This window comes from Calypte anna, chromosome 19 (genome assembly GCF_003957555.1).
Source record: "Calypte anna isolate BGI_N300 chromosome 19, bCalAnn1_v1.p, whole genome shotgun sequence".
Lineage (NCBI taxonomy): Eukaryota > Metazoa > Chordata > Aves > Apodiformes > Trochilidae > Calypte > Calypte anna.
Window position 1 is genome coordinate 2,212,794 of NC_044264.1, and position 20,265 is coordinate 2,233,058.

The 20,265-nt window shown below is 49.5% G+C and overlaps 2 protein-coding genes across 4 annotated transcripts in view; both read right to left on the reverse strand.

The window, feature by feature from the left end:
- Positions 1 to 144: 144 nt before the first annotated feature.
- Positions 145 to 8,846, reverse strand: NCF1 (neutrophil cytosolic factor 1). The gene is made up of 11 exons (XM_008501916.2): positions 8,706 to 8,846; positions 8,268 to 8,348; positions 7,890 to 7,965; positions 6,905 to 7,070; positions 6,751 to 6,806; positions 6,324 to 6,446; positions 5,412 to 5,519; positions 4,381 to 4,498; positions 3,393 to 3,500; positions 1,094 to 1,236; positions 145 to 578 (listed from the first exon to the last, which is right to left on the reverse strand). The coding sequence occupies exons 1-11, from the start codon at positions 8,775 to 8,777 to the stop codon at positions 460 to 462; spliced, it is 1,170 nt and encodes a 389-aa protein (XP_008500138.2). The 5' UTR covers positions 8,778 to 8,846; the 3' UTR covers positions 145 to 459.
- A 2,477-nt stretch (positions 8,847 to 11,323) lies between these two features.
- GTF2I (general transcription factor IIi) overlaps positions 11,324 to 20,265 on the reverse strand; it is a 75,695-nt gene continuing 66,753 nt past the window's right edge. The window contains exons 34-36 of one of the 3 annotated variants that reach the window (XM_030462483.1): positions 18,392 to 18,430; positions 15,876 to 15,950; positions 12,625 to 13,725 (exon numbers count right to left, since the gene is read on the reverse strand). In XM_030462483.1, coding sequence (XP_030318343.1) covers positions 13,706 to 13,725; positions 15,876 to 15,950; positions 18,392 to 18,430 — 134 coding nt within the window. In that variant the 3' untranslated portion in view covers positions 12,625 to 13,705. Of the gene's footprint in view, positions 13,726 to 15,875; positions 15,951 to 18,391; positions 18,431 to 20,265 lie in introns of all 3 variants that reach the window. The other 2 variants (XM_030462486.1, XM_030462485.1) reach the window with 2 other exon arrangements.

Sequence of the window (20,265 nt, forward strand, 5' to 3'; positions counted from 1 at the left end):
GAAACCCCCACACTCAGACCCAGACTCCATCCCAAACCCGACCCAAATGACACCTGGACCCAAACCCAAATCGATGCAAAGCTGTACCTAGGTTCTGTCCCAAACCTCCATGCAGACCCAAACCCATAAAAACTATAAAATGTCTCTGCTTTATTGGTGAAATCATTTCAAAATACATTGAAATACGTTTCAAAAATCATTCAAAACACAAGGAGGGGATAACAGGGGCTCTGGTTGGTGCCCAGGGGCTGTGGGGGTCAGAGCAGGGCTGGGTCCCTCCTCAGGGTGCCATTCCCTTGGGTTCACTGTGCTGGTGATGGAGTTGGGTGCTGGGCTGCAACCATCTGGCCCTGGGGACTGCAGACCCAAAATCCCCCCCAGGAAGGCTCTGAGCCCCGGGCATGCAGAAGGTGGTGGAGATAAAGCATCATCTGGGGGTGTGGGGGGGCCCCGGGGGGCTCAGAGGATCTTCCTCCTGGTGCTCTCAGTGCAACGGGTCAGGATGAGATCCTTGCTGGGACGAGGAGGAACTGCAGGCTGAGCCTTGGGCTTGCTCTCCTCCTCCTCATTTTTCTCCACTGAGGGTAAAACCAGAGGTAGAGATGGATCCCCAGCACCCAACACCTTCCCCTGAATGCTCAGAAGCTGCCTGTGGAATGGTCACCAAACCCTCCTGCTCTTCCTCCTGCCTTACTGGGGTGGTGGTCTGAGCCCACCAGTTCCCAGCTGGAAGCTCTGCTCAGGGCTGCTCTCCCTTGGGAAGGGCATGGATCCTGCGAGGGGATCAGACCCAAACCTCAGCAGCAGCACCCAAAGCACCTTCACCACCCCCCTGAGGGTGCTGTGCTGACTGATCACACACAATAAAGGAAACAGCAGCACGGGGGGGTTGGGTGCAGGGAGGAAAGCACAGGTCCTAAATGTGCTCAATGCCCAGCAGGACCCTATTCTGCTCCTTTTCTATAACCAGAGGAAAAACCAAACCCAACATCTCCCTGCAGATGCTTTCCTCCCAGGAGAAGGGTGGATAAGCAAAGTGTGACCTCCAGCTGCTGTCCTGCTCCAGAAATCCTCACGGGGGGGTCAGACTTACTGATGACATCAGCCTTGTTCTGGAAATTTCCCCTCCTGTTCCTCTGGCTCTGGATGTACCTCCTGCTGTTCCTCCTGTAGGTCTCCTGGCTGATCTGCCTTCGGCCCTGCTTGTGGATGCTCTTTGCGTTTCGGATGCTGGATCTGCACTCAGACAGAAAGAAAACTCCCAGTTGCTGCCCTGGCAGCTCCCAAACCCACCCAACTTCTCCTCCTCTGCCTCACCCAAACCCCAACATCTGCTTGGAGGGTTTGGCTAGTTTTGGCAGCAGGTGGCAAGCAGCCCTGGAGGGTGAGGTGTAGGTGATGTGTGATGCCCAGAGTGCCAGGAGGCAGCTGGAGCACAAGCCTGGAAAGCAGTGATGGGGATGGAGAGCTGGGCTGGGAGTAAAGCTGAAAGGATGAAACAAGCCTGAGGTTTATCCAAGAAAGCCCTGGAAGTGATCTCCAGCCCTTTTGCTGGATGGATCTCCCTGGGGTGGTGTTTGCCATGGCCCCCCAGCACCCCAGGGTGAGGGGAAGAGCACAGGGGATGTGTCAGGGTGCAGCTGGGTGTGCAGTGCTGAACCCCCACAGAGAAACTCCTGAGAGCAGCCTGGGCTTTGTGGTGGAACCCCCAGCCTCAGGGACCATCCTCAGATGAGGGAGAAGGCTCCTGACATCCCTCCCATGGGGTTGTCCTCCTGCCTCCAGACCCTCTGGTCTGAGCCCCATGCCCCCATTGGCAGCTCACCAGCTTCATCAGACCATGGAATGGTCTGGGTTGGAAGGGACCTTAAAGATCATTTATTCCCAATCCCCTGCCATGGGCAGGGACACCTCCAGGTTGCTCCAAGCCCCATCCAACCTTCAACACTGAATACACAGAAATACACAGAAATATACAGAAAGTGATGGAAATACCAATTTTGGATGTTGTTTCCACTATGCAGCTGGATGGAAAAATACAGCCCAAATTTTAATGAAACAAACCCACTCCAGAAGCTCAGCAATTCAGATTAATAGCATCAACCAAGCCAGCATTGGAAAGAACCTTAAAAATCATCTAGTTCTGACCCCCTGCCATGCCCAGGGACACCTCCCACAGCCCAGGGTGCTCCAAGCCCCATCCAACCTTCAACACTGCCAGGGATGGGGCAGCCACAGCTTCTCTGGGAAACCTGGGCCAGGGGCTCAGCACCCTCAAATTAAAGAATTTCTTCCTAATGTTTGACCTAAATACCCCTCATCCAGTTAAAAGCCATCACACCTTGCCCTATCACTCCACACCTTTGCCCAAAGTCTTTTCTCAGCTTTTCTAGAGCCCCTTCAGCCACTGGAAGGTGCTCTGAGGTCTCCCTGGATCCTTCTCTTCTCCAACTCTCTCCCCCTGGCTCCAGAGCTGCTCCAGCCCTGGGATCATCTCCATGGCCTCCTCTGGACTGGCTCCAACATCCCTGTGTCCTTCTGGTGTTGGGGACACAACGCTCCAGGTGAGGGGCTCACAAGAGTGGAGCAGAGAGGGAGAATCCCCCCCCTTCTCCTGCAGTCACACTGCTGGGGATGGATGCAAATGTCACAGCAGGGCTCAGCCCAGGGACAGCATTCACCATGGGGACCAAATCACTGTCCCCAAAGAGGCCACCTCCCCCAAGGGTATCAGGAGCCACCCCTGTGCTCAAAGGGGGGGATCTGGATTATTTTACACAGTCTCACACTCAATTTGTTCTCCAGCAGAGATGGATTAGGGCAGACTTTGCATCAAGGATGCCCTGTTTTCTTGTAGGGAAAAAAAGAAAAGCTAGCAGCAAGCTCTGCCCATCCTAGCAGTGCTCTTTGCATTGGAATTAATGAGTTATTATTGCTTTTTATCTTTTAATAAAAATAAAATCCCTTCCATTAGCTTAAATCCTCCCATCAGATGGGGTCATGTGGCAGCTCTGGTTGGTTAAATCTCTCCTCACTTCTCAGAGATTCAGGGGGAATAAGAAAGGAAATAAGGCCAGGGATTAAGGAAACAAGAAAAAGGCCAATTTGAAAATAAAACAGGATTAGCCCAGAAAAGCAACTTTACAGAAGGACAAGGAGAAATGCACCAGGCTGGAGGAGCAGCAGGAACAAGGACCACGTGTGTGTCAGAGACTTTGGGGTGCAGGATGGGGAGCACAGAGCTGGGATCTGCCTCCTCCTCCTCTGCCTTTCCCAGCTCCCACCTCCTTATTGCCAAGGGGAGCAAAGGACACCACAAACCAGTCCCTGGTTTCATTTCCCCCCCCCCAGAGAAGCAGAATCCTTCTCCCCAGCCAGGACTCCTCTCCTACCTCCGGGGAGGAGCTCTCCTGTTCCTCAGCTCACTCTTCCCAGGGCTGTTCTCCTCCCCAGCTTTCTGCAGGTACATGGAGGGATAATAACCTGTGTTTTCATCCTTCCTGCAGGGCAACACAAAGCAACGCACAGCTTGCAGCTCTGTCCCCACCACCTCCCCACCCTTGTGCCCAGCAGGACTGAGGATGCTGGGGGGGCTGTTACACTGGATGCTTTTTTTTTGTTGGGAAAAAGCCAACCATTAACCCAGCCCTTCCAAGGCCACCCTCAGCTCCACAGCTCTGAGATCCCTCAAGTGATGGGGACTCCTTGGGCCAGGGCCTGACAGACCTCCCAGTAAAGAATTTTTCCTAAGATCCAATTTCTTCTCTTGCAGGGGGGGTGGTTTCAATGTCCCCTCAACTCCTGTGCCTGTGGCTCTTCCTGGAGGTGTGGTAGGCAGAGGGCTGAGGGATGCCTCTCAGCTTTCAGGATCTCACCAGCTCCTGTTATCCCCTCACCTGGCTCAGCACCTCCTGCCAGACAAGAAACACTTTCTGGTCCCTGTCACATCCCCCTCCAAGCCTGGCATGCCCACCAGCACCTGGAGATCCTGCCAGCACAGGCTGGGACAGGAGGGCATCTCCTGTCCTGCTGAAACCTGCAACTTGGGACCCTCTGGAGCATGAAGGAGCTGGGGATGCCTTTGGGAAAGCCTGAGGTTGCAGGTGAGACAATTGGGGGGGGGTGAAAGCTGAAAATCCAACTGTGCCAGAATGCTTGGAGGCAAAAAATAACAGACTTTAATTTCCCATCTGCCTCTGTCTTGGATATCTCTGAACCCCCCAGCAGAGAAAACCTCAGCTGCAATGTGGCAAAGCCACTGGGGGTTACTGGGAGCAGTGCTGGGCAGGGACACCCACCCACCAGTGACTTGCAGAGCCCTGATGGGGGAAGCCCTGCCTGACCCCCCCACTCTCCTCCTTTCCCTGTGTTTCCTCTCACCTGACAACCCACCAGCCATCCAGCAGCTTGTGGATGACTTCAATGGTGTCACCATCCTGGAGGGTCAGCTCATCCTCCTCCACTGCTCTGTAGCTTTTCTGGACAAGGTACTGCTCACCTGCACACAAAATGGGGACAGCAGGGTGGGTGCCACCACCCCAGGGACAGGTTCCATCCTCTCCAGCTGCTGAGGAGAGGAGGCACCCAGCATCTGCCCGAGGTTCCACACAAGACCCAAGGTGCTTCAGGTCTCCAAGTTTGGATTCAGATTTCCCCCAGCCTTGCTGGTGCCTCTGGCTCATCCCAGCCCCTCTCCAGGAGAAAGCTGGGGAATGCCAGCAGTGGGAGCACCCCCATGGCTGCTACAGAGCATGTTTGCAATTTGGGTTATTAAATGAGGAAGAAGGAAAGGTTGTGCTCACAGCAGCTGTTGCAGGGTGCTGAAAACCACAAAGATAAAGCCCAGAGGGCAATCAGTGTCACAGGCTGGGTTTGGTGGGAAGGACCTTAAAGATCATTTATTCCCAAGCCCCTGCCATGGGCAGAGACACCTCCCCCAGCCCAGGGTGCTCCAAGCCCCATCCAACCTGGGCTGAGACACTGCCAGGGATGGGGCAGCCACAGCTTCTCTGGGCAACCTGGGCCAGGGGCTCAGTTGCCACGGATGCCCCCTCTGCCATGGGGGGTGATGCAGGGGTTGATGAGGATGGGGCAGCACTGGGGGGACCTGCACCCTCCTTTGGGTGCTGCACTGTGCTCCTTCACCCCCCCCAGCAGCTCAGCATGTCCCCAGCTGGCTCAGGTGCCACTGGATGAAGATGTGAATCTGTGACCAGCCCAAAGGAGCTTTTAATGGTCAGCTGGAAGTGATGGGAAGCTCCTCAGGTTGAGAAAAAAACCATTGAACCCTGGCATTTATCCTTCCTGGCAGCTCCTACAGAAACATCTCACTGCCCAGCAGTGCTGCTCAGAGTGGGACCTTTGCCATGAGCCCTGGAGCAGCAGCAGGCTGCCCTACCCCCCCATTTCACCTGCATAGTTGGGCTCCTGCTCTTCAGACTCATCAGGACCATCCATGGGCTCCAGGTAGGCAGCTGGCACCCAACCTTGTTTGTTCTTCAACTGGCAAAACCACCAACCTGAAAAGAAAGAAGAAGAAAAGAAAAAAAAAGGGAAGAAAAGGAAAGGAAAGGAAAAAGAGAAGAGAAGAGAAGAGAAGAGAAGAGAAGAGAAGAGAAGAGAAGAGAAGAGAAGAGAAGAGAAGAGAAGAGAAGAGAAGAAAGGAAAGGAAAGGAAAGGAAAGGAAAGGAAAGGAAAGGAAAGGAAAGGAAAGGAAAGGAAAGGAAAGGAAAGGAAAGGAAAGGAAAGGAAAGGAAAGGAAAGGAAAGGAAAGGAAAGGAAAGGAAAGGAAAGGAAAGGAAAGGAAAGGAAAGGAAAGGAAAGGAAAGGAAAGGAAAGGAAAGGAAAGGAAAGGAAAGGAAAGAAGGAAAGGAAAGGAAGGAAAGGAAAGGAAAGGAAAGGAGCTGGGGGGGTTGTGGGGCACCAGGGTTTTCCCCAGCTCGGGTCAGGCATCCACGTGGCTTGGACAGAAGGGACAGTGCTGGGGACACCCTTGTTTACATGGTGCAAGCAGGGACCTTGGCTGCTTCCTCTTGGGCAGGAAACCTCACAGGCATGTGAGGGGCTGCAGGGTTTCCTAGGATTGCCCCACCAGCTCCCCAGCTGTCATGTGGCTCCCTGTGAATGTGAGCCATGTCCCAAGTTGGGGGGGGACACATACACAGAGAGGTTTGGTGCTGCTCTTTGTATTTCCTCTGAACTTTTCCTCTCCATCAGGAGACCCTCACACAACCACCCACGGCCCATGCAGGGGGGATCCCAGCTGCTGGAGCATCCTGTGCAGCTCCTGGCCAGGGGCTCTGGAGGGAGGGATGGGCACGTACCACTCTCACTCTTCTCCACGACATCCACCATGTCCCCAGCTTTTAGAGCCATCTCAGATGTGGAGCTCTTCTCATAGTCAGCGATGGCTCGGTACGTCTGCAGGATGATGGGACCCGTGATGTCTGGGGAGGAGAAGTGGGAGATGATCCCTCTCCTGCCACACAAATTCCCTATTCCAGCCCAGGACAGCCCAAAGTGCTCACCAGGAGCTTTGTGAGTCTGAACCAGCTGGACCCCAGGACACAGATTTATTCCCCTTAGGCTGCAGCTCTGGCCCCAGCAGGGCTGGTTCAGGTCCCTGTGCTCCTGGCCAGGGGTTTTGCCATGGGGCAGCTCTCCTCAGCTCATCCCTGCCCTCTCCTCCCTGGAACTGCCCCTTTCCCTGCTGGACTTTGCTGTTGGTTAAACACCTCCGAGGCATCTTACCACTGAGGGTTTTCTTGGCATCCTTTGGCAGGAGGAAGACCTCAGGCTTCTTGATCCTAGAGGGGTGAGGGCAAAGGCAGCTCAGTGCCAGCAGCCCTGGTGCCCTCCCTGGGGGCTGCAGGATTTGCCCCAGAGAGCAGGCAGGAGGACTCACCAGCTGTCTGTGACAGGGTTCATGTCCTCAGGACGGACCTGGAAGAAGTTGACCACGTGCAGGCAGCGGGAGATTTTGTGGGGCAGGTTGAGCAGGGTGGAGCAGTACTCAGACAGCGTGCCCTGCCTGTTCTGGGTTGAACGTTGCCCATCAAACCACTTTGGGGCTGGGAGAGAGAGGAAAATGCAGACAGACTGCTCAGTTTGCCCTCAAAAGCAGTGGGTTTGGCCCCAGGGTGCTGCTCAGCTGGGTAGTGCCCATGAGATGCTGCTGCTGCCAGTGTTGGGGACAGCCCTGGCAGCATCCTGACCACTGCCTTGTCCCCAGTGCCTCCAGTTTCCCCAGTGGCAGCATGTGGGAAGGGCCCAGCACCAGAGAAGCCCCCCAGACACAGCACCCTGCACAGGGCAGGTTTACTGCTCCTCCTCCTCAAGAGGAGACAACCACAACCCCACAGTTGTTTCTCCTGCTCCTTCCTTTCTCCTTTAAAGCAGGAAATTAAACCAAAAGGGGAATTTTGCTGACCTGCACCTTGCATGGGGACAACCCGAGGTTCATCCCTTGTCAGTTCAGACAAATTGCATCACTTCCTCTTACAAAAGAGCTGTGCTGCCACAATGGCACTAAAACATCTCGGTGATGGGGTCACCAAGGGAGGGCTTGGCTCAGCTCAGGGTCCCCAAAGCCAGACCCTTTGTGTTAGCCACAAGTCCTGGCTGAAGCTGCAGGATGTGTCCCCAGGGTGCCCAGCCTTGGGGGGAGGCAGGACTGGGTCTGTGGGGCTGGCAAAACCTTCTTGGGAAGGTGAAACAACCACTGCCCAGACTCTCCTGGGCTTGTGACTTCAAGCCTGGGGGGGCAAAAGCAGAAATCACCCAAGCACCTGGGCAGCAGGCAGCCCGTGGAGCTCAGCCCACCAGGGAATTTTCCACCCAATTTCTGTTCCAACCCCCCCCACCCCCTCCCCACTGCTTCCCCCTCTCACCTGGCAAGTGTGGGATGATGCGGCTCTCCACGTTGATGTCCCCAGATTCAATGGGGAACATCTCCTTCAGTGCTTTCTGTGGAGCAGAGCCAGGCATGGTGCTGAGCATGGCACCTGGGAGATCTTGTACCCCCACCCCTGGCTCATCCCACTTCCCACAACCCTTGAAACCTGACCCCAGGAGAAACCTGCCAGGGGAAAGCAGAGCTGGTGGCTTCCCACATCCAGGAGCAAAAGACATGGAAGCAGAGTGACCCAGGAGCCTCTTGTGAGCCAGCTTTGGTTTGGGGACAATTTCAGTTGGAATTCACCCTCCTTTTGCCCCTTCCACCCCAAACCCTGGGGTGCTGGGCTGGTGCCCACCCCGGGAGGACTCACATGGAACTCATAGATCTCAGTGAAGCGGCGGTAGATGAGCTTTTCAGAGAGGTCATTCCACTTCACCAGGAACATGTAGACCTGAGGGGAGCCCATGTTTCCATTTTTAAATAAAATGCATCTTTTCCTTCCACTGCCCCGACGCCAGCAGCTGTGCCCAAGCAGCAAGCTGAGCAGGGACAGAGAGGGGACACAAACACACAGAAAGGTGGGAATCAGAGGCAAAAGCCCTTTCCAAACCTGCAAAGTTAGCAACAGCTTGCAAAGGTGTCCCAAATTTAGTGGAAAAAATTCCATCCTCTGCCTGCCTCCAGCAACCATGATGAAACCCCCCCCCACACCCCCAAGGATGCTCTTAAGCCCTTGGTTATTTTTATCTAAAGAAATTCGCTGGCCAGGCTTTTTCCCCTGCTTGTGGGGAGGTGGCTGTGAACTCACGTAGTGCTGGCTGGGGAAAAACCTCTTCTCGTAGCCCAGCAGCTCGATGTGCCGGATGAAAGTGTCCCCCATGGCTGCTCCCGTCCCGTCCCGTCCCGTCCCGTCCCGTCCCGTCCCGTCCCAGCCCCGCTCCTGCCCGCCGGGTGCCTCCTCCTCTCCTCCCTCTGCCCTCGCACCGCTCCGTGGTTAAACCCCCAGAAAAGCAGAAGTTCTGCTGCAGTCCTGCCCCAAGGCTGGGGCTGGGTCGGTGTTTCCCGTAGGCAGCCTCCATCCCGGCTCCTCCCGCAGCGGAGATTCCCTGGAATCCGAGAGGAGGGGTCCCCTCCAGCCACCGGAGCTGTCACCCGTGGGTGACAAACTGTGGGCAGGACGAGTGGGATGGGCCATGGGATCAGGAGGTTTGACCCTCCTGAGCAGACCGGGATGGGCTCAATGGATCCTGGAAGGAATTCCCCGAGCCCAGGGGTGGCAGCACCATCCTCTGCGTGGCCCAGGGACCCCCCCCTCCGTGTTCCCCATCCTCCGCAGGGCCCAGGGACCCCCCCGTGTTCCCAGGGCTGGCAGGGAGCCTGGGGTAGGGTCGGAGTGAGGAGAGGGGGCAGCCTGCAAGAGCTCCTGCCCTGGCATCATGGTTTCTGGGCAGTCACCTGCAGCTGCCTCCAAATCTGACACCAAAAAACTCCCTTCAGCTGGGAGCCCCAGCTCTGCTCCCTGCCTCACAGCACCCATGGGGACCCCCAGAGCCACAGGATGGTTTAGGTTGGGAGAGACTTCCAGGATCATCCAGTCCAATCTTTGATCAACACCATAACCTAACTACCAAACCATGTTCTTAAGGATCAGCTCCAAACACCCTTTAAATGCCTCCAGGGATGGTGACTCCACCCCTGCCCTGAGCCATCCCAATGCCTGACAGCCCTCTCAGTGAAAAAACATTCCCTAACATCAGCCTGAACCTCCCCTGGCACAGCTTCCATCCATTCCCTCTGCTCCTGTCCCAGTTTCCCAAGAAGAGGCTTTTTCCCTCCTCCCTCAGGGATGGGGAAAGCTTGGGCTATGCTGAGGATGGATCCCTAAAACCTCCCCCCTGGGAGAGCAGCAAAACCCCCCTGACCCAGCAGGGCAGCAGCATCCCCCTCCCCTGCCCCCAGCAGGAAGGGGGGAAGGGATGGAGGGGCTGTGGGATGGGTCCTGGGGTGCTCACAGGCAAAAACTCCTTGTTTGTCCCCAAAAAGGGCACAATGGAGGCTGGGATGTCCCACAGAGGTGGTCAGAGATGGGACTGGAGTCCCTGGTGTCCCTGTGAGCTGCAAGGACAGAAGCTTTAATGCTCTGGATGCATTAAAAACAAAAAAAATAATTAATAAAAATAAAAGAGAAAAAATTAAAAATAAAAATAAAATAAAAAATACGTTTAAAAATTTAAAACAAAAGTAAAAATCAAAATTAAAAAAGTCAAAAAGTTAAAAAATTAAAAAAAGAATAAAAATTTAAAAATAGAAAATAATAATTAAAAAATGCCTGTGAACAGATCTCTGGTTAGTTCCCCTGCCTCTCAAGTGTGGTGCTTTGCAGGTGTTCTGATCAGAAACCCAGTCATTTAAATTTGGTTTCTTGTTCTTTTAACCCTGGGACTTCCCTGTGTGCACAGCAAAACAACACAAGCAGTGATATCCAAAAAAGATCCTTCCAAGGCTGTTGGGATTCTGCTCAGTTAACAGTCAGACTGCAGCTTTTTTTATGCAGAACCACCACAAACTTTGTCACGAAAGCCAATTTTGTTAATTACCATTTTTTTCCTACTAAATTCAAACCCACTTTTCAGCCAGAAAGTTACTGGAAACCACTTCATTTACATTGCTTCCTATTTCCTCAGGTTGTGAAATGGAGCTCCCAGATGGTGCTGGGTGAGAGCACAGTGAGACACAACACCTAACTCAGTAGGGTGAGTTCTTAGGTTTCCCCAAACCTCTCCCCCCAGTTATTATCAGCAGAGATTTTAAAGAAAAGTGAATTGGAGGAGTGATGATAAACTGCTTTATCTCTGATAAAGAAGCTGGAGCTCCTGAGCTGATGTTCTGGGGAAACAAGGCTGGGATCTGGATGCAGGACCCAAGAGGGAAATGAAAAGCTGAAGGCAATCCCCCGACTTCTGCTCAAAATGGAACTTTGATTCAAGGGAAGCCTTGCATGTGTGGACAGCACTGCCTCATCCAAGAGCTTTTGCACAATCATAAAAATGCCTCTTCCTCACCCCACCCTGGACAGGACAGATATGAAAAAGAACAAAGGAGAAAAGGCTCGAGGTTTGCATATGGAAAACCCCAGATCTCAAGGGAAAAGCAGTGGCCAGCAGCTGCACAATCCCAGTGCTCGACCTCACCTGATATCTGGTGGCTTCCACTGTGAGAAAAACCAAGGTGCCAAATCCCAGGAACACCAGGATCCACCAGAGAGTGTAGATTCCTACACTTTTGGATCCTAAATTCCTATTTAAGGGAAAGGAACTGGCCCAAAGCACAGCACAGGCTCCTAAAGTTCAGCAGCACAGAGGGAGCAGACACCAGTCTGCAGCTCCATCAGCTTCTCTGCTGGAACAAAAGCCACTCAGAACTCTGGGAAGTTGTTGCAGTGTTTATTTAATTTATTTTTTTTACAGCCAAGGCCTTAAAAAAGGGATTATCACTCAATACCTGATACACCTCATAAATTACCAGTTTGGAAACCAGTGACATTTTCATACAGTCAACATCTTAAAAAGTCTGCTGCCTGTGAGGAGTATTTACAGATAGATAACTCTCCATATAAAAACTGGAAGGTATAAATAGTAGTGCAATTATTTTGTCAACTCAAATCTCTCTCTATTGGATGCAACCCAAAATGTCTGAGACCCAAGAGAGGTGTCAGTGCTGACCACCAACACACCCAGCAGCATTCTTGCCAGTCCAGCAGCAAGAGGGACACAAGGCACTCCCAGTGTCACAGGAGGACTCCAGTCCTTCCAGTAAAACCACTCCATCAGTTTTCACTTCATTTTTTCCTTCTCAGCTCCTGCCCATGAAGCTTGCAGGATGCCCACTCTGAGGGAGTAACCTGGAATTCCTTGCACACTGCTGGGCTGATGCCTCACCCTTATTTTGATGGAGCACTGAGGATCAGCACCATCCAGCCTTGCTGTGCAAAAGCTGCCTCCTAAAGATAGCAGAGAGAGAAGGGCTGGATCCTCCTTCTGCTTTTTCAAAAGGGGAAGTCAAGAAAGAACCAGCTGCAAACCTGGGGAAAGCAGCAATAACTCATTTCCCCATTTTAATCATTTCTAGCAGCAACTGAGAAACCTGCCCTTGCCTTGCTGACAACCTGCTTACAGAGCTACATCAACTGAGCAATGTTTGATCAAGTAATCAGCAATTAAAACACGTTGGTGGTGATGATTTGGGACAGTAAGAAAAGAGGTGGGAGTTACTCACCCCAGGGGGCTGTTTGCTGAGAGGGGAAGGCAGCACAGTGCTGGTCACCTGGAAAGTACTTCTGAAAATACATCAGCATGGAGCCAACCCTGCTCCTCCTGCCACCAACAGTGCAAGGAACAAAGATATCAAAGTGAGAGGGAACAAAGATATAAAAGTGAGGGCACCCAGAGCTGCAGGGAGCAGTGGTGGAAAGGTAAGGATGGTTCCAACAGCTCTCCCTCACCTCCAGAGCACATCCTGCTCAGAACTCAGGTGCTGAACTTGAAGCTGCTCCCCAGGAACAGACACTGCATCCAATTGAATTTAAGGCCTCCAAATTTTCCTTGAAAATACAATACAATACACCTGGAGCTGGGTTTCTGTCTGAAAGGCATGGCTGGGAGTGACTCCCTTGGCTGGATGGAAGAGCTGTGCTGCAGCCTGCTCTGCCTGCCTACACAGTTGCTGCTAGAAATCCAGTTGTTGTAAACTATGTAAACATATACTGCAGGGACAATCATGAAAACCAAGAGAAAGGTCTTTATTTTTTAACCAGGGAAGAAAATTTACCATTTGTGCATAACACAGTCACCCAAACTCAAGCCAGTTAAAAGAGAAACCTTTACAATATAATCTGTAACTTCTCCATAGAGATTATCATACAGCCAGAACTTGCTCTCTTACTGTGAAACTTAAAAACAATCCATCCCTGAGACTCAGATGTCATGTGGGACATAACTAGGACTACAGAGGACTTGTGACACTGTAGAACTTGCATCAGCTTGCAGCATGTTTCACAACCCATTCTAGATGAACAGGAGGGCACCCTCCTTGAACCCTCAGGATTAAAAACACTCTCAGTGGTCCAGGAGATTTTTTTCCTATGTTAGGACTGCAAAACCAGACCCATCATATCTAAACCAGGTAAAAACTCTGATAAAACATGCACTTAGAGCTTTGAATTCAGAGTTTCATTTATATTGGTTCCTCATCACTGAAAAACACTGACCATGTCACAGGCCAGCTTGTTAATGAGTACCCATGGTCAAGTGAACCAGTTCACCTTTTATTTATTGAGAACATGACTTGTGAGTTATTGTAGGAAAAACTAGTTCAGATATACAGATACTACTGTCCAATCAGCTATGAAAGGAGTAAGAACCAAAACTTAATTATTCCCTCCCTGCCTCCAAAGTAAAATCAACAAACTGAACTACTTGCAGGAATTTTTCTTCATGACAAGACTTCAGATGCATTTAGGTACAGTGAAACTCAGTGTTTTTGGGAAATGTAGACAGTTTCTGTTAAGTCCCTGTTGCTTTTATTGCCCATCATCTCCTCAGCCTTGCTGCATCAGATTTAGTCCTTACACTGTAATCCAATGTAAAACCAGACATTCCAAATCTACAGTCACTCTTTACTTCAAGTCAATTCAGAGAACTGATGAAAAAGTAGACATTTCTATTCAACAGTACAAAAAGGACTTGTAGAGAAGGTACTTCTCTTATATAGCTATATTACACAGCTCCAGACAGTCCTGGCAGGCTCTTCTCAGGACTGGAAGCTTCTGACTAGATAAGAGAAAGGACAAAAGTGAGTTAGTTTTTTGCACTCTGTATCTTATTACAAATAGAAGTGGTTTGCATTACACTTCCTTGAGTTCTCTAGGCCTAGGTGCAGAAAGCATGCAGAGCCTGAACACTGCTCTCAATAAATATGAGATTAAACGTGTGCCTGAGGGCTCTCTGTAAGAATTTAGATCAAATATTTGCTTCAGTATCAGCTCAGCAGATGGCCTGAAGCACCCAAAACCCCCAAAGCACTGCAGCACCAAACTGTGCAGCTATGCTCAGACAACATTTCTGAACTTAAACAGCCAAGTGCCAGGTCCTGCACTTTGGCCACAACAACCCCATGGGGAGCTCCAGGCTGGGCACAGAGTGGCAGAAAGGGACCTGGGAGTCTGGATTGCCAGGAAGCTGAAGAGGAGCCAGCAGTGTGCCCAGGTGGCCAAGAAGGCCAATGGCATCCTGGGCTGGCTCAGGAACAGCGTGGCCAGCAGGTCCAGGGAAGGGATTCTGCCCCTGTGCTCAGCTCTGGGGAGGCCACAGCTTGAGTCCTGTGTCCAGTTCTGGGCCCCTCAGCTCAGGAAGGAGATTGAGGTGCTGGAGCAGGTCCAAAGGAGGCAAATGGGCTGGTGAAGGGACTCGAGCACAGATCCTGTGAGGAGAGGCTGAGGGAGCTGGGGGTGTTGAGGCTGGAGAAGAGGAGGCTCAGGGGAGACCTCATCAGTCTCTCCAACTCCCTGAAAGGAGGTTGGAGCCAGGGGGGGGTTGGGCTCTTTTCCCAGGCAACTCTCAGCAAGACAAGAGGGCAGGGTCTCAAGTTGTGCCAGGGGAGGTTTAGGTTGGAGATGAGAAAGAATTTCTTTCTGGAGAGGGTGATCAGGCATTGGAATGGGCTGCCCAGGGAAGTAGTGGATTCTCCGTGTCTGGAGATCTTTCCAAAGAGCCTGGATGTGGCACTGAGTGCCATGGGCTGGGAACCACGGGGGGAGTGGATCAAGGGTTGGACTTGATGATCTCTGAGGTCCCTTCCAACCCAGCCAGTTCTATGATTCTATAACTTCAACAGACAAGTGAGATGGGTTTTATGCCTCCAGTGGGTGAAGTGCTTTCCACTTCAGGATATTTTCTCCTGCCATGGTCAGTTTTATGACAAATGTTTGCAAAGCAGATTTCAGCACTGTGTTAGGAAGATGACTGCTGTATTCTCACAGACACTGGTGAATCTGCCTCTGCCACATTCTACCAAATCATTCTGGGATTTATCCCTTCAGCCCCTCATCCTGATGCTCTCCATGTGCCAGGCTGTGGTTAAGCTGCATGGATGGAGAGCCATGGCCAAGGTTGGCCTTGTCTCCAAAAAAGCCAGATGGTGCCAGGAGTGAATCCTGCAGGAGCTGCTGCTCCATGTGTGGGACAAACTGGTGGCACTCTGGGCTGCTCAGGAGGGTGGAAAAAACCAGCCAGAGCTGGGGGTTGCTGCCTGCCTGTGCCCTCAGAACTGGAACAGGACACAAACATCTTATTCTCTGGGATAAAGACCATGTCCTCTCCTTGCTAAAGCCAGGCAGGCTGCAGCTCCAGTATACTGAACAAATGCATTTAGGAATGAGTGAAGGTAAAAAGAGTAGAAGGGAAAGACTCAGACATTTGTGCACTGTAAATTAAACTAAGCTTTTTATAAATTAATGGAAAAGAAAAAAAAATTAATATCAAACTTCTAAAGGAAGCTGGTTTGTCATCACAGTTTCACAAAGCACCCCAAGCTTAGACAATGCTGCAGTCACAGTGAGGAGTTTTCCTGCCAGATGATGATGTGGGAAGCTACAGCCTTTACCAAGAATAACACCAGCCTTTCACAAAAGCATGTCAGAGCTCTTCATAAACACTTATTCCCTAAACTTCCATTTGCTCTGCCTCTCAGGTAGGTAATTACCACCATCCATTTTTATTTATGGGCCACATTTTCCTAGGACTGCCTGCCTCACAGATGTGACCCAGGGTGCTTTGTGTTGTACTGGATAAGGTAGTGAAAACATCCTACATCTTATAGGTGAGAACTGAGACAAATGAAATCTTTCACAAGGAAGGCCTGGCACATATAAAATGTTAGTCCTTGGCAGGCACTGGCTGCAAGAAATACTAAATTCTTTTACCTAGTATTGCTGAGGTCTTCCACGTTGGGCCTGATTCTTGATTTAATTGAGGACTTTGTTCTGTTTCTGTAGTACCTGTTGAAAAAGCAGTAATGGATGAAGGAAAAAAGGAAATATCTCAACCAACTTTATTGTTGTCATACTTAAGTAAAAAAATGATCAGCATTCACTGATCATTTTAAACTAAGAATTAATAGAAACATATTCAACAGCAATCTGATTCTCTGGAAATCACTGCTTTCACATCAATGTGAAGAAGCCTGGGATCTTTCTTTTAAAAAAGAAAAGAACAGAAATAAAATTTAGTGTCAGAAGTGAATGAAAAGCTTAAATGTGTATGTACTTTATATGTATATGTAGCTGATATATTCATTGGGCAAGAAAGGAACCTACTCATGATGCTCCAATCATGTTTTCTAGGTTATTAAATTAACATCCATTGCACAACCTCTTGTTTTCACAGCACTATTTTTCAGTTTTTTCCTTTTTTAAGACTGCTGCTCTACTTGATCCCACCTTCTCTACTATTATATTTCAGTCTGCCCAAAACAAATCTTGCCCCTAGCTAATTTTTCTTCTTCAGTGCACAGCACCACACAGAAAGGTATGATCTAAAAAAAGAAAGAAATTATCTTATTGGCTACTCATCATCTTTTGATAAGCTTTTTTTTTTTTCATTTCTAGGAAACTTCATTACAAAATCTTTGCTTTTTCTTGTTCACAGGGATGCTTGGAGGCAAACCAAAGAAATCTCCTGCCTGTACAGCACTGCCCATACAACCCAGAGCCTGATTTTCTTCTTTTTATTAATAGAAAACATGATGTTGGAAGGCAAGTGGTTTTTCACTGCAGTTGGAAGGTTCAGGGCCAGGCTAATTCATCACTACAAAGCCAAGCCATTTCACTGCAGGATCATTTTCTACTTTGCAGCCTGGTTCTGAAGCAATTTTGAGTTCTTTAGCAATTGCTCAAGACCATTCCTCTGGTAACTGGGTCTGATGAATTTGGGATGATGAATTCAAGACCACGTGGGCTGTTTCTCCAAAGCCACCACTTTGCAGACCCACAGCTAGGACTTTCTCCACGTGAAGGTGCTCAGGAACAACTGCCTCTCCTCCATCTAACAATTGCAGGGATCCCACCCAGATTTGGCATCATAAAGACATATAATGTTTCAGCTTTCAGTAACTGAGCTTAAAATCTACAGCTCAGCTGCAGACTAGCTGTAGATTTAGCTATGATTTTTCTGTCTTGAAGGATTAATCAGTTTAATCTGGATTAATCTGTATTCTGAGCAAGCCCCAAACCACTGTGAGAGCCTGTAACACAGGCAGCAGCAGCTTGGGTTGAGTTTGCTGGCTTGTCCCCAGCTTCAGTGACACACCAGGGAAACTGAACCAGCAAAAACTAGCAAGGTTTTTTCCCCAGAAAAGCATAAAGAAGAGCAGGAGTGCTGCAACTTTCTGCTTTCTCTTCAGGGAGAATCTAAGCAGGATTAGGGAATTAACTCATGTTGAGTCTGAAGCCACCAAATGCTGATGCTGAGCAGCCTCCATCCCTGTGCTGCTGTCAGGCTGCTACTGGGACAAGTATCCTCTCTGGAATGAAGCAGCATCCTAGCAAACTCTTCCAGCACCTGGGATCTTCCAGGCCAGCCCCACCAGAGGCAGCCACAGCCACCCAGGGCCACACTGACAAGCTGGGGTTTCAGCTACAGGACCAGAGCCCAGAGCAGACACCAGCATCCCACCTCTCAGCTCACTTCAGTATTCCTAATGACTCCAGTATTCCATATGCAAAAGCACAGGATGGGTAGAAGATCCACAGCCATCCTGGTCTCACATCCGAGAAAGATACAACTTAAATATACTCTTGGACAACAGAAAATCTGGGTGTTTTTCAAAGCTGAAGTTCTAGAAGAACAACAGTTCTCTCCCTCCCCAGCACATCCTCCCAGGATATTCAGGAGAACTGCTGAGCCCCTGTCCCAGGTTTCCCAGAGAAGCTGTGGCTGCCCCATCCCTGGCAGTGCTGAAGGTTGGATGGGGCTTGGAGCACCCTGGGCTGTGGGAGGTGTCTCTGCCCATGGCAGGGGGTTGTGAATAAATGATCTTTAAGGTCCTTCCAACTCAACCCAGCCTGTGACTCCATGATTCTGCAGCATTCAAATTTCCTGAGAATGGAAATCACTCACTTGCATGAATTGTGGAAACTACTGCAGGAAGTAACTAGATGCATGGTCCAGGATATGAGCAAGCCCTCAAGGCCTGTATATAATCATGACTCACTAACCAAGAACACCAATTCAGAAAACTCTTTGTAGAATTATTTGAGTGACAACTTTCACTGCAGTATTTTTCACAGTGCAGCATGATATGAATGCAGATGAAGAAGTGTTCTGGGACCCAATAAAGGACCTTTTTTTGTGTTTTGACTGATCTGTCCCCTTAAAAAAAAAATACAATTTGTTCTAAATTACTTTAAAATAATTGTTGATAATAACTGAAGACACTCACGTCCTACTGGTGCTTCTATATGGCTTGCTTCAGCTGGCTCTTAAATGAAAACAAAATATAGTCAAATGAACATGAATATAGTCCCAGCAATAGGAATAAGATAAGTATCTTAGAAAAATGAGGGAAAAGGACAAAAAGAGCCTCTTTTCTTCTTTTATGATCAGACCCAGATATTTTTGTCTGAGATAAATATGCCTAACTTTTGATAGAACCTGCAGCAAAATAGAGAAATACTCAAATATTTATCACAGTGCACTACCTAACATTTTCCCTTCCAAGTATGGATGGATCACTGTGGGGATGTATCACAAGGTCCTAACACAACACAATGCACACCTGCATAGAAGATGCCAAGTTTGATCCAGCTTTATTAAAACCAATTAAATATAAAACTGGATTTCAAAAAGTCACCCCTTCTGGTTAGTATTGTCATCAGTTCCAAGTGTGTGCACTTTGGGGGACAGCAGGAAGGTGGAGAATTGAAGGCAAAAGTATGTTTTATTTCCATAATGAGTGTTTTGTTATCTACACTGATGGATTATAGATGGGCAGGTGCTGGGATGAAGTTAAGAACAGATCAGTGAAGGTGACTGACCATCAACAGCTGTTTCTCTCCCCTCCCATGTAAACAGAGGGGACAGCAGCTTCCTTCATAATTATGTCCATCATACAAGTGCCTTTTATTCTTAAAATGTTTATCAAATTATTTTCTTTTGCTCTCCCAGTTTCTCAGTCATGGTTTACTCAGTTAATTGCAAAAGTCCTTCCCACACTACACCAGCTTGGGATTATGCATTATTAAAAGGTCTGTGAATAATCAGAAACTGTGTGGGGCCAAAAGGAAGTTGCTCAATTACACTGAATTTAGCTACTCATAGCATAAAGCTAAATGCTGCACACAGAGATGATGTGCACAGTCTAGACCCAGCCCAGCAGAGCTTACAGAGTGGGCAGAAATCCCAACAAAACCCACTCCAGGGCCCTACAAGTTACATAGGCAAACCCAGCTTGGCTGAACATCTATCAGGTGCTGTAACACATACTTTAAGCTAAGCAGACATTAATAAATGGATAATGAATTGGCCTTATCTATTGCCCCTCCTAATCCTTCTTCTCAGCTCACTCATCATCTGTGAAAATCAAATCAAGGAACACGCCAACAGCACAGCCTGAAGGAAGCAACAGCTCTCTCTATTAATTTATTAATATTTAATAGCTATAAAAGACACCATCACACATCATCTGTCAAAATAAAAAGGCTCATCATGAGCTCAGAACATCACCACTAACATCTGTCAGCAAGATGGAGAACTCCATACCCCATCCCTTCTGCAAGGACACGGGTCATGCTCTGCATCACCTGGTAGTGCTGGGGATGCTGCTGCTGCTTCTGCTTCAGCTTTGTCCACCAGCTCTACAATGAGACATGGTCACTGGTTAACTTCACAATGAAAACAGCCTCACAGGTAACACCAGGCCACTTTCAACTTCTTGAACCTGCAAAGCCTGAAACTTGCCACATGAACAGGTTACTAGCACTGCCATTGAGCTGCACCTCAGTAGTTCGTATGACAGAAAAAAAAAATAAATTCCCTATCTTGCCTGCAAGCACCAAAAGTTGCCTTGCAAGTTCTCACATGTTCTTCAGAACCAAAAGTAAAGCACCATACATACATGAGCAGCAGGCTCAGAGCCTTTCAGTCATTCACCTCAGTATCAGACACTTTGATCACCATTAATGGATGTGCAGAAAACCACACACTCAGCCCCCAGCCTGCTCCTCCAGAGATGGAAAGTGACTGGGGATCTGTGCTGATTTTATTCAGCATATCAGCCAGCCTCAGTCCCAGCACACTGGGGCAGTTATGCTGGAC

Bases quoted from the DNA above. Each gene is read 5' to 3' on its own strand.
- NCF1 (XM_008501916.2), bottom strand. From the start codon at position 8,777: ATGGGGGACACTTTCATCCGGCACATCGAGCTGCTGGGCTACGAGAAG. The intron at 7,966-8,267 runs GTGAGTCCTCCC...TCTGCTCCACAG, and splicing joins CTGAGATCTATGAGTTCCAT to AAAGCACTGAAGGAGATGTT. The intron at 6,807-6,904 runs GTGAGTCCTCCT...TCACCCCTCTAG, and splicing joins AACCCTGTCACAGACAGCTG to GATCAAGAAGCCTGAGGTCT.